This window comes from Bacillus rossius, chromosome 10 (assembly GCF_032445375.1).
Source record: "Bacillus rossius redtenbacheri isolate Brsri chromosome 10, Brsri_v3, whole genome shotgun sequence".
Lineage (NCBI taxonomy): Eukaryota > Metazoa > Arthropoda > Insecta > Phasmatodea > Bacillidae > Bacillus > Bacillus rossius.
The window spans coordinates 41339585-41353363 of record NC_086337.1 but is presented as its reverse complement, the minus strand read 5'-3'; the positions used below and the strand labels follow the sequence as shown (position 1 = coordinate 41353363).

Genomic DNA, 13779 nt, shown 5'->3' with positions numbered 1-13779 from the left:
CCCATTTACAGTAACGGTAAATAAAAAAAAATCATTGAAAATTTATTACAATGCTGTATAATGTACCGGAGAGAAAATGCATAGCACCGATGGTTTCCCGACTTGCACGCAACGTACAACTGATGTACCCGTACTTCGCTACGGCAGTCTACAGGCAGATCACTCTTGCGCCGCTCATTATACATGCCCCTCCTTGTGGGTACGCCACTGCCGCGCGATGCCCGTTGCCATGGAGACGCAGAAGGCATGAACAATGCAAAATCCTGTTCTCATGCAGACAGAGTACCCACTGTTGCTTGGTTTTAACCACCCATGGGATCTAATTTTCGGAAAATGTCATCCTGCATAACATAAGGAACATTACTGTGAAGTTTCAAGTCTGTAAAATATATATACTTGAAAAAAAGGGCAATTTTTTATATTTAAAGTACCCGCAAAATTTCAACGGTGATGAGGACTGCACTAAGAATGAAATAGTGGTTGCCATAGAGACGAATGAAGCATCAACAAAGCAACAGCCGTTGCCATGGTGATTTCTTACCAAAAACTGGAAATTTTGTTATATTACGCCCCGGAAACTCCCCTTGGGATCGGATTTCCGCAGAATCCGTTCTTAGTGAGCGTCTACATCACAAAATGAGTAACTATGCTAAATTTCAAGTCAATCGGGTGTATAGTTTTAGAGATCTCGTGATGAGTGAGTCAGTGAGTGGTATTTCGCTTTTATATATATATATATATATATATATATATATATATATATATATATACACACACCTACACACACACACACACACACACACACACACACACACACGTCCTTGTCAGAATTGTAACGGGAGAGGAAAATTATGATGGTCCGAAAAATGAAAATTAATTAAAAATAATAAAAATAATTCTAGTAAAAGAAAAAAAACAATTTAACACAGAGAGAGGAAAAAAAAACAATAGTTTAGGTTTGCGATTTAAAGTGATAAAAAGTATTTAAATACTAATTGAACTCTTATGAGGGTACTGATTGCTTCGTTGTTAATATCACACGGGTGTTTTTTACTTGTATGGGAACATTAAGAATGATAAGGCATCTAGTGCGTGGCAACAATGTTAATAGGCAATAGGAAATAAACTTCTAGCGCCTGCGGCATTGTCAACACACACTTCGTACGTGTACTGCATGTTGTATCTAACCCCCTCCAACGCATTTAATTCTAAATTGGACTTTTAGTAAGGATCCCTTATGTTATTGATATTATAATATAGCCTATAGCCTTCCTCGATAAATGTAATATCCAACACTGATAGAATTTTTCAAATCGGACCAGTGGTTCTTGAGATTAGCGCGTTCAAACAAACAAACAAACAAACAAACTCTTCAGCTTTATAATATTAGTATAGATAGTTTGAATAACGAAGAAAACGGAGTCTTTGTAGCAATATAACCTAAAAGTTAAGAACATCATTTATTTTTTTAATACCTACAATTAACTATGCAATGCGTATTTTATAGTAATTTAGGAGTTATTTTACTAACGTGATAAAACAAATTTGTTGTGTGATAATATTTTATCGTAAAATTTGCGAAAAAGTTTTCACTTCTGTCGGCAGTCCTCATGACTGCTTTGATTTTTTTTTTTTTTAATTATTTCCCACCACACCCAAATTTTTATAGGATCATCGCTTGATTGTTGTGGGCCGTGTTCCGCGGCCTGGTACTCCTCGCGGACCTCTGGGTTCGATGTCTAGTTCCGATGATGAGATCCCCGTCAGCCGGTCAGCAATGACTGCTGGGGATTGCTTCATTAAGCAATCAATCTGAGCATGAGCCTAGTGCATTTGCAGGCGAGTGTAAAATAAACTCGCCCGGGCTGTCGGCGGAGCCGTGGATGGAGGAGACGGTAACCTGGGTGCCGTCAGCTACGCGTGTCTGCCAGGCGATCTCTGCTGAAGGGGAGACCTAAGATGCACTTGAAGTTCTGCCATTTCCGATTACAACCGAACGATTCACCTTCGGCCAACTTCGGGATTTGTTTTATTTTTGCGTAGGAAAAATGAATTCAAATATTAAAAGTGGTCGGTTAGGTTAGCTACATTAAAACACTTTAAAACACTATGGATGGTTAGTTAGGTTAGTATAGCTACATTAAAATAAACAGAAATATAAATTTATATATAAATAAACTCGAGGTTGGCCGAAGGTGAATTGTTCGGGTGTAATCGGGAATGGCAGAACTTTATGTGCATCTTAGGCTTCCCCTGCTGAAGCAGTCCGATGGGAAATTAGGGCCGTGCTCGCGACATCAACGGAAGCGCTCGATAAAAATTGGCCCCACCCAGTTGCATGAACGAAGGAATGGATCTGGAAATCAGACGTCTCATCGACATCGTGATCATTAGAGGCGGATGAAAGATGCAACGGCGAGAAACCCCACACTTCCCCACTTGTGACACCGATACCCCGGGGTCGGTTTGACTCTGCCGGTAATGTAACCAGGATCGCTTTTGTGAGAGGCGAGTAATCCGACACCGTGCCGTTGAACCGAAGCAGTTCTCAGTTTCTACTCCTTGATTTCTTAATGTTCGATTTTGATCAATTTACGTAGTGAAATGTACTAAGATGTATTTTATTTGCTTCATTCAGAAAAATTAAAATGGAAACATTCTTCTGCGGTAAAAAATAGCTAGGGAAATATGTTATCTTGGCCATGGAAGGTCAGGGAAATTTTATCATAGATTTGTGTGGACACCATGATATTGGTTCCATAAATTGGGGAGGAGGAAGTGACATTTGCACTTTTAAAAAAACTTTGATATAGGACTTAATGTTGCCCGTGTTTACGCATGGAGAAGAGGGGGTAGATTTTTTTATATAAATCTTTGCTAGACTGTGATTTTCCTCTTATTTTGATCCAAGGTCAATTGTGTACAATTTCAACAAGCTTGAAGTAATACTGTAGCGTTGTATAAAAATCAAACCCACATACAATCGTATTTAGCTGATTTATTTTAAGGTAGATGTAGTTGGTTAACGAGGACAATAGAAACATGGTGACATAATTGAGCCTAAAAGTTCTTAATCTTGGTCGTTCGGGATTACGGCCGTGCCAAATTAGCCTTTTGTCGGATTTGAAAACGTCATTGTAGTTTTAATGGTTAACACCGCGGGTATTCGAAAATCGCCCGAAATCCCCGCCCCTCTTTTTTTTTCTAAAAAAAATCTGAACGCTAGCAGCACGATTGCTGCCGGATTACAGAATATGTCAAACCATAAGATACAGGATTAAAGATATCCGTATCAGCTCCGAAACGTCTTGGATGACCTTCCTGTTGAGACGTAAAATCTACATAAAAACCAGCCCAGTCGTGTTTCTGTACTCTCGAAACAGTCTCTGCCCCGCTCCCCCCCCCCCCCCCCCTTCAATTTCCAATTCCTCTCTTATTTTCATTGCTTTTACTAAGGGCTATTTCTAGAATTTAAACTCGATACTTCCCTTGTATTTTGTTTTTCAGGTCACACATATTTTCAATATATATTTATTCACTTAGTGCAATATAATGGGTGTAAAAAGTCGTGCAAGTGATAATTACGAAAAACCTACACGCCGTTTTACACCCGTGATGTACTAAGAGTGAATATCGGTTGGAAATATTTGTGAGAGAATAATAAATGCAAGGAGGTATAGATTTAAAATTCTATAAATAGCATTTAACAGAAGTAACCACGGAAAAAAAAAATTAACATGGTTTATGAGACAGAGTCTTAGACCAGTCATTTCTCTCTCTCCCCCCCCCCCCCCCCCTCCTCGCCCCCAGATATATACTATACCAAGGTTCGCATCCAAAACGGTGATGTCAATTTTTTTTTACATTTTTTAGTGCTATACTGTGTGTAAATCTGGTTGAACTTATGTAATCTTTAAAAAATATTAAATGTAATTAATTTGATTATGAATTTAAAACGTCAGACATTGTTTAAAGTTTTTAAAGGGGCCATTTTTTTAATTTGAATATACGGATTCCCCATTAACTGTGAGTTACATATTCCGCACCACCCAAAACCGTCAGGTCGTCCGCCCTAAAGAGAATGCGAAGCTGTGTCCGCAACTGGAAGTCGCGAGGCGCCGGAAGCAGAGAACGGCGCACTCGCTGCACTCTGCAGGATAGCGAGTCTCAGCTCCGTGCGAACTCCTGCAACGTGTCAGGAAAGGTCAGGGAGTTGTATCAGCAGCGTGGCTTTCGGAAGGGGGGGGGGGGGGGGGGTGAAACGGGCGTGTGATTAAAGGCCAACGATTCCTCCTTACACTCGCTGTAATAAAAAAAAATAAAAAAAAGTTACCGTGCGTCAAACCAAAGGCGTTGCGTAATTTATTGTTGCGTTCGCAGTTCGTGATTCAGCAGAAACACGACCGTACTGGAACCCTCGCTCTTTGAGCATCATTAAGAGAAGTGAATATGGGTAGCTGCTTCGAAAATTTTTAGGTTACTCCTTTTACATTAGGTTTCATCCTAGATTTCTACGTTGCAAGCCCGTGCACTGTTTGGCACCTTTTAAGCTCATGCAGTCTTTGTTTTGAAGCGTTAATCTACTGTTAAAAGACGTAATCGTCAGTAATTTGATTAAAGATCAAAGCAGTGTATGTTTTAGCGTAATAATTAGTCGTCAATATCACATAATTTTGGGGGACCTTCCTCGTGACGTATTTTGTAACCTCTTCCAGAGGAAGTCATTTTAACTTTTATTTCGGCTGAGGCGATCTTCTGTTGGATTCCAACACTTGCCATAACCCATCATAATCGTGGAAGAATTCTGTAGGAGTTGGGGGGGGGGGGGGGGGGGGAAAGGAAATCTCCGGGGCCCGTCGAGTTTCGAGATTATTTTTTTTCAATGCGAGTGTGTATTCCGATATAATAGGACGAAAATTGCAGTTATAAACTTCATTGGAAACTTCACAAGTTTGCAACACGCGCAGCTCACACACACACATATATTAAATTGTAAGATCTGAAGAGCTGTAACTTAGATGGAGAATTGGAAGGGGCCCCCGACAGAACGGGGCCCTTGGTTTCTCTCTACGGCCTTGGTGGTGCGGCGAGGTCAGCTAATTTTGGTAATGTAGGGTTCGAGGGGGGCTATCTCGCCGGCTGCATCGTGGCTGACGTGAGTGTCTGCAGCGAGGCGGTGAAGTCATGTTCGAAGCTCGCGCCGCCTTTTCTGGTCAGGGGTGAAGAATTTAACACCTTTGAGCGATTGGAAATAGTCTATCTTATGACAGTATTATTTTATTCAATTTTCTTTTTTTTTTTCTTCTTAACCTAACTAAAAGTAAGTGTATTTTGTTTGGGAGGGGTCTGGGTTAGGGAAGACTCTAGGTGCGTCCCAGGCCGAAGCCTTTACGCCTATTCATGCTGGGTCTAAGCCATGCAGACAAGGGAGCATGCATCGTGTGCTTGTTCGGGGATTGGCCAGCCATGGCTGCAATTTGCGCCATGACTAACTCCCCTTCTTAACTCTAGACTATAACGAGATAAGTTGGGCCCAGGTAAAACCTCCATAGACAAGAGGGAAAACCCTGGGCACTGTCATGCGGGATTCACGATTTTATTTGAAACTCCGCGAATACACGCCACAGAAGATCGAAATTCCCCTCCTGTGCCTTTGTTTCAACGTATTAGTGAGATTTAATCTGCAGAGTAGGGCCTACAGTGGCGGATCCAGAAGCTCGGGCAAGTTGAAGGGTGGCTTTAAAACAGGAACTGGTGCTCTTCCTATTTTCTCCCCGGAAAAAAAAAATGTTATCTAGTGTAATTTTGGGTCATGAAAAAGAGTTTCCGAGATGCATTCCAAGAAGAATCCCTTCAACATGTAAAGTGACAAATAAACGCAATCATCGTTTGTCAGCGTTCTGAGAGCTTTGCGGCAATCTTGACAGTTAAGAGGCCTATACAGACAGGGCGCAACTCCGCCAGCGGGTTCTTAGCTAACGATATCGTGCAGGGTGGGCGGGACAAAGCTGGGAGGAGGAGACGTGGATTGGTTATCTTGGCGGCGCGTCACTTCGACTGGGAGGCGGAGTGGGGGAAACACTTTCCACCCCGCCGTCATTCCAACTTGCAGTGTCTTTTGGGAAAGATCGCGGTGTTCCGTACCCGCTATCGCTCTGTCCTCGAGTCTCGTGTTGTCGCGGTGTCGCGTTACCTTCGAGGCACAGTTATTTACTATACGTCAGTGGATAAAGGCCACACTTGGCGTTGTGTTGAGCGCATTGCCCACCAACTTCCCAATTCTCTCTCCCGGCCAGGTTATTTACACCAGACAAGACTATTTGCTGGAGTATTTCTTCTCAGAGATCTCTCATTTTCCTTGCTTTCGGAGCTGCGCCGATCTTTCATTGCAAGTTCTATGGAGCTGTCAAAACTACGCAACTCATATCCATATAACGAATCAAATGCATTTTCCGTTATATTTAACCAAAAATGTTACATATGTTAATATCATAGTCGGAAATATGTAGGCCTACATGTTACCTAGTCAAAAATAATGCATACATAGCATAGCAAGTGCGCTTACCTATGCATAAACAACAGAGGTACGCATACGCGGACACATGCACACTTCCTTGCTGGGAAATTTTTCGTTTGTAGTTTTAAACCTTGCTGACTAAGAAATTAAAATTGATTTGTGCCAATTATTGGCAAGCAATGATTTACTTAAATGATTAAGTTGTGACTTATTGAGTTATGTAATAATTCAGTTATACACTTGGGTCTGGTTATCCTTCAAGTTGTGTGCTATTACGTGTCCACCAGCAACAAAGTAATATGATTACCATCAAATAAAGAATAATATTTTCCAAATTTTCAATTTTATACTATGTACGAACGTAGTTATATTATTAATGGGTTTCAGAAATAACTCATCAATAGTTTACATGATTTTTCACTCTTCCAGTATTTTTTTTAATGTATGTACTAAACTACAATTTATCATACGACTACAAACGAATCGAAGCGTGCACTGATGCAACAATCAGTCAACAAACATTCGTACATAAAAATATGTTAGTTTCAACAACAGGTTGAAATGCATCTCTTAGCTCAACGAAGTCATATAACATAGTCACAGGTACTATTTGTTGCTGCAAATTGTATTTAAAGTTTGCAAAATTACGGAACTAGTCGTCTAAGTCATCCGAAACGTGGTGACGTTATGAGGCAAAAATCGTAATTTTGTTCACCCGGACTTTCCCCATTCTATAACATGAAGTGAGTATACAGGAAGATGTGTGGCGTTTACGGTGAGTGACTAGTGTTCACAATTTTTATTCCAAACGTACACAAACCGGTTGTTTGTGAATAGTTTTTTTTTTTTGTAATAATGACGCGATAACTCAGCATGTCAAATAATTTATTTGTAACTCCTTATTCCTTTAGAAATAGAATCTTTGCAATATTGTCAATATCAATTATTAGCGATTTTAAAAAAAAGTATGGTAAAGATAATATGTGCCAAAATGCATTTTCAATACGACACAGAATCATGTTATTTTTTCTACATTTTGTACATGTTTAGATTGTTTACAATTTGCTATTTAAAATATTTGTATGCATCTCCACCCAATAACTGTTCAGAAAATAACAATCATCGATTTATCTGTACAAATTATTTTTGGCTTTTATGAAGAAAAACAAAGTTAATGTATGATGTTGTACAAATACATCTTCTTTAATCAAATATAATTGAATTTGAACACAATTACACACCACAAAGATAAAAACATGCGTTTATGGATACAGTTGGGTACATTTAGATGGTCTGCTTTTACAAGCATAATTTAACAGCACACTGACTTTATATTTTCTTATATAATAAAGTTACATCGCAATAAATAATTTGAGAAAAAATACATAGGTATTATATTCCCCCATTTTTTAAGAAGCTAAGCTACAGAAGTAATTAATGAGCAGCTGAACAAGTCTTGACAGCAGCAAATTTTTTTCTTGCTCTTTTTTCAATAGCGTCAATAATGTATGGAGGGTCTCGAATTTCCATGCTCCTCGTATGCCTAGGGTCCACCAGTTCTGGCAAAATGCAGTTATAATAGAATTTTGTAAGATGTGGTTCCATCTCTTGTTTCCAAAAATTGTCATCCCTTTCAATTCGAAATATTGCCATCTCTTTTTCAACTGATGTCCAAACACCAAAAATGCAATATTCCCTCTCTGAAATGTGCAGCTGTCCCTGAACTTGATAAAAATATGAATGTGTTTTTTTCAGTTTCAGTTCATCTCCTTCGAAACTCAGATATCGGATGTTCCCTTGTTTAACTGCTGCAGTAACATCTTTTCCAATTGCAGATGATGGACACTTAACTTCTGCAAGACCCTTTTCTCCAATAACACCATCCGGAGTGGCACCCAAGAAAGGCAATTCCTTGTCAATGAAGAGTCCACTTTTTCCAACCTTAATTCCTTCTTGTTTTTCTAGTTGTTCTATAGCCATTACCTCAAACTTTTTACCATGATAAATTGCAGGCACGTTCAAAATATCGGAGGTATAAACAATACTGCGAACTAAGTTCGCGCAGCTTGTTGATGCACGTCTACGACAGACTTTCCCGAAATTCGAAGCCGTTAGAATTTTTCTACGTGTTTCAAGCCATTTTCCGCTTCCTGCCTGGAGAATTGTGTCTCTCTCTAACTGTTGACGGTCCTCTTGTGTTAGTTGTAACCTACTGAGGAAAGCTTGTTTCTGTTCCTCAAATGTTTCTGGATCCATGTCAGGCTGTTGACATTGAGGACCATAGTCCTTTTCTCCATAGGTTTTGGTGAGAGATTTTTTGGCTGTTTTCGTTGATTTAATTTGTTTGTTTTTTTCTTTTATTTCTAATTCCCGTCTTCGAAGTTCCCGCCGTCTGAATTCTAACCTTTTTGAAATTTTATTCGGACTTATACCGTTGAACATGCTTTTGTGCAACACATATTGTGGTGTTTTTGTATTGTGTGCTATTACAGCACCAGCACATCTCCCTTGATAAGATCGTTTCGTTGCAAAGTTCACTCTTTTTCCTCCGGAAAATTTCGCAATTATTGAATTGAATTGTTCGACTTTGTTGCTATCTACATCATGTATGAGGCTTCGAGAATGAGCAGCTAAATACTGACATGCTTTATAAATATGAGACCACAAAGAATTTTTTTCCAACTCTGGGAAAAGGTTTGATTCACCGTCTTTTCGACCATCGCAGAAGTAACCTAAAGTACTGCAATTTTTGTGCTCACCAAAAACGTGGCTCGGACCATTTTCAATATCGCATTTCAACTGTGAAACTTTAACTTGAAAATCGGTGTCCTGTGACTTTCTGTAAGCGATTGCTTTTTGCACTCCAATGGATAGTTTACTCATTTTACTATAAACTATTTTCCTCAGAATGGTAGTCCCAAGATTAGTATTTTCACTTGCAGAAATAATTTTTTTCCTGTAATTGCGGAGCAGATGATTCCTGCATTCTATCTTCTCAACAGTAAGATTGTCATATGGCCTAGCTTCCAGAATTTTCTTGTATACACTGCTGTCACCATCGGCTATAATTTTGGCATACTTTATGTTGTACATAGTTACACTCTTTTTGAATCCTTCTACTATTATTTTTGCTTCCATGCTACTTGAGCTACCTTCATGATTTTTATAGCAATCATGTGAAGGGATAGATTCGTTATTTTTCGCTCGAGCGCAAACATAGCAGTATTTGTTTGCAACTGCCATGAACAAAACTTTCTTAGTGCGATACCCCACTATCGCAGCTACCCCAGAAAGTGCATCGTATTTACATTTGTAGGAGCGTTTGCACCAACTGCCATCGACAACAACAGTAATGAGTTATTCTCATCAACTTCATCATTGGCTCTCGCTAATTCAGCTTCTTCGCGTGCAGCCTCTTCCATTTTTTCTGAAGCTGCTTTTTCCCAGCCATTACAGATAACATCGTGATGTTTGGAATAAGTTGCTGGCGCCATGCAAGGCACGCCTACTGCTGCACATAATTCTTGTAATTGAGAATACCCTGCCCCAATGCCCATAACTCCAGCAACAGCCCTTGAATTCATATCCATAACTGAATTATCTTCCATATTATGCGTAGGAACACCGACAGTCATGTTGCACATATTACAAAAAAATACTATAATAGATGAAAATCCTTTTCGAATTTCTTTTTTTACACACATATTTGCAAGAGTACACCCAAACGATTTATTATGCTGACTTGCTTCCGTGAGTTTTCGTAAGAAGTACGACATATCTACAAATCTGACACCGTACAACACTTCTTCAGTTTTCTCTTCGTCATTTGAAAACACTCTTTCACCCTGAGAACAGCTACTTGGTGAGGATGTGGATGTTTGCTGCTTTTGGAGTATCAAACCGTTGTCTTCCTTTACATGTTCAATATATTCATCCAAATGTTGATATTTTCTTGGAGTAATGAATAAACTGTTCGGCTGAAATCATCCATAAATACATTATTTTTGAATAACTTATATCTATTAATGTAACTAAAAATCATGTTATATTTCTATGTGCATAAAATATGTATATATTATTGTTTCCCAAGTTACGAATAAAAAAGGAGTATTGATAGCAGTAAAAGCAGTAAATAGTAGCTGTAGTATTTTTAATAGTTTTTTGTCCAATGTATGATGCATACTTTGAAAAGTCTTGCTACAATATAAACATTTTTAGTGCTTAAGTCAGTGTTCTTAAGAATGCTGTTTGTGTTTTAACTGGGTATGGTGTATCACTATTAAGTAAGGTAAAAAAAATATACTGTCTATTGTCACTAAATGGGGATAAGATTTTTTACTGTCTTCATTTATTAGCCCTGTTTTTAGTGAAATTTCAGATAAAAAAATATTTATGTAGTTTGAGTAGTGTAATTTTTCAATTTAAGTATAGCCTATTTGTAAAGTTAAATTATAACTTAACTGTAAATTTTTTAACAGGTCAATATAATTAAAAGCAATATCATTGTCATTCAGCTAACCTGATTGCTTGTCTCTGAATTGTTGATACATCTACTGTCTACAGTTGGCTCATTCCTGTCTACCAGCTCGTATGGAATGTCAATGGCTCCTTCGGTGGTTGACCAGAAAGAACATCCTGCTTCCATCTCAAATAGTTTCAGAGGCGGTTGCATTTCTGTGTAAGACACGGCTGTAGAGCTGAAAGAGCCACATTACAGTCGCAATAACATTTAACTATTTATATTGATTTATTTAGATAGAAACATAGTTTCGAAAGAATGTCTAGTTTTGTGTAATAGTATAACTACCGGACCGTGTGCAAATGATACGAAGGAAAAAAAGTAAACAATTTTTCAGGAAATAGTTGAAGAAAGAAAAATAGCATATATTAATTTGTAATTAACTTATTTTTAAAGTGGCCTAAGGGACTTACATACACTGTCCATCTTCATTGTGCAGGACATTGGCTACAGAGTAGTTATTCTCTTCATCTGAAGTGTCATTTTCTCTTGAAGAAATTTCTTGTGCCTTATTTACTCCCTGGCTGCCAAGGTGACTTCGTGAGTCTCTGCCTTCCGGAACTTGATAAATGCAGCTATCAAGTTTAATTTTTTTCCTGCAATACATAAAATTTATCCTTTTTTTAATACCTAGACTTCTTTATTTTTTGTGCCATAAATGACCTTACACTGAACAGACCAAAAATCATATGTATATTTTGGCCAAAGCATATTTGTTAAATTAATAGAACTGGTTGTGTTGCCAATCTTACTTTCTCTAAAACAGTGGTTCCCAAACTTTTCGAGCTGGCGCCCCACCTTTCCTTATAGGAATACCTCCACGGTCTATCGGTCCATGGTGGAGTAAAAAACCTTATTTGTATCGTATCCCTTCCTTATGTATACATAATTTACCAACAAATATTGCAAATATATACATGTATATGTTTTTTTAAAGATACAGATTGATTATTTATAAACAATTTGTGTTCTGATTTTAAAATTGTTGACAAATAATAAGCACTTTGTAGCAAAACAGTTATTTATTTAACAATAGATACGTGTTTGCACACAATTCGATTTGTTTCGATTTTTCTTATTTTTTCTGGTTGTTTATTCGATGGTTTCTGATAGTTATAGGATTGAGTCGCGACCCACCTGTAACCCTTCCGCGACCCACCGTTTGGGAATAACTTAGATTTGTTTTAAATAAAATGTAAACAGTTACTCACTTTGCCGGATAGCTTTCTTCATGCACTCCGGAAGTTATTTCGTTTTCAATCAGTGCTTGATGGCTGCAGTGAATTCTTGATAGGCTCTGGTTTTCCAATTCTTCATTGACATTGTTTTGTTTAGGTATAGTTTTTTTCCTGTGAATAAATTGATAATTCAGTGCCAAATTAAAAAAATGTACACATACACATTTTAAAGGTTAATACTACAATGTTAATACAAACACATATTATATGCTTCGACTGTGAGGAGCCAGATTTTGTTTCCCCCCTCCCCCTTCTCAACAGGGAGCTCAGCCTGTCAAAACTGATAACTTATGGATGCATTACATATCATAAACATACATATTTAACCTATATATTTTAAATAAACTTTTCAATATGCTACTGTTCATCTAAGATAATTCAACATTATGGTGGGGAAGGTGTTGTAGGTGAGAGATCACAAGGTAAGTTTCGACTACGCAGGCTAATGAACGCCATCTGTATTTTGTATGACATATTACAAAACAAACTGACCTTTGACTCCAGTATGCTTTGAGATGAGTAGCTTTATTTTTCTTTCTTGTTGCAGAAATATAAAGATGATTCTTCTTTCCTTTTCTCCAGTTTCTCTTCTCATCCATTCTTGAAAAAGAAATCGTGCATATAATAGTATTTCTCGATGCTGTTACAAAGTCAAATATCGATTCAACAAGGGGTAAAAATAACAGTCGCTCAACTTTTTTCGCTTACAGATAACCTCCACTTGGCTCCGAATATGCCTTACTGAGTCTTCTCGCCGCGCGATGTGGTGGGCGTAGAATGGTTGAGGTTTGCTCTGGGAATAACTTCCTGAATCCTAGAATTTATTACTTCCCGACCAGGCGGCCTCAGCTGTAGACACATATGCTTATCGCGATATCCGATACCCCGACGCGCTGATAAGGCGACCGAGCAGCCGTCAGACGAACTTCCCCTCCGCTGCCTTCACAGCAGCCGCTAGCCCCACTCCTCGTCTCCAGTCGCCGGCTGAAGAATACGCCGCGCGAGGGAGACACTTCCCGGCAGAATAAATGTGCGGAAATGCATTTCGTCGTAGAAGAATTCTGGGAGTTTTTCAGCGGTGACCTATGTATTTTTTTACACCATTTTAATCAACGATTAATACTCTATCGTTGTGTGTATCTACTTTTTTTGTATGCATTACACACGATACATAAAACAGCTGCGTAAAACCACATATTCGGTAATATTTTTACCTATGTTACGAATTTTAAAAAGCATTATAAAAATTATAGATCGACCCATTCATCCTTTCCTTCTACACACAAAAAAACATGACAGTTTATCTGTAATGGGAAGCTGCAAATTCTTCTTAACAAAAGGCCCTACAATCACGCCCTGAAGACTGTCTGTATAGGCCTCTTAACGTCGAAAGCTTTCGATCGTGCAAAGGTCTGTGGCAGGTGAAGCAAGTGTTCTTTTTTGGTTTTTGTTTTTCTCGTCGGATGACGAGTTCAGCCGTCTTGCCTCGGGGCGTGCCGCGACCA

At 38.5% G+C, this 13779-nt stretch overlaps 3 protein-coding genes across 3 annotated transcripts in view; 1 reads left to right on the top strand and 2 right to left on the bottom strand.

Annotated features, from left to right (window-relative positions):
* Positions 1-13779, top strand: part of LOC134536019 (atlastin) — a 61377-nt gene that overhangs the window by 17681 nt on the left and 29917 nt on the right. The gene's annotated exons all lie outside the window — the stretch shown is intronic.
* On the bottom strand, positions 5939-11517 carry LOC134536018 (uncharacterized). Its single transcript, XM_063375513.1, has 2 exons — positions 11450-11517; positions 5939-10494 (listed from the first exon to the last, which is right to left on the bottom strand). The coding sequence occupies exon 2, from the start codon at positions 9758-9760 to the stop codon at positions 7952-7954; it is 1809 nt and encodes a 602-aa protein (XP_063231583.1). The 5' UTR covers positions 9761-10494; positions 11450-11517; the 3' UTR covers positions 5939-7951.
* Positions 11410-12873, bottom strand: LOC134536025 (uncharacterized). The gene is made up of 3 exons (XM_063375535.1): positions 12767-12873; positions 12248-12385; positions 11410-11632 (listed from the first exon to the last, which is right to left on the bottom strand). The coding sequence occupies exons 1-3, from the start codon at positions 12871-12873 to the stop codon at positions 11446-11448; spliced, it is 432 nt and encodes a 143-aa protein (XP_063231605.1). The 3' UTR covers positions 11410-11445.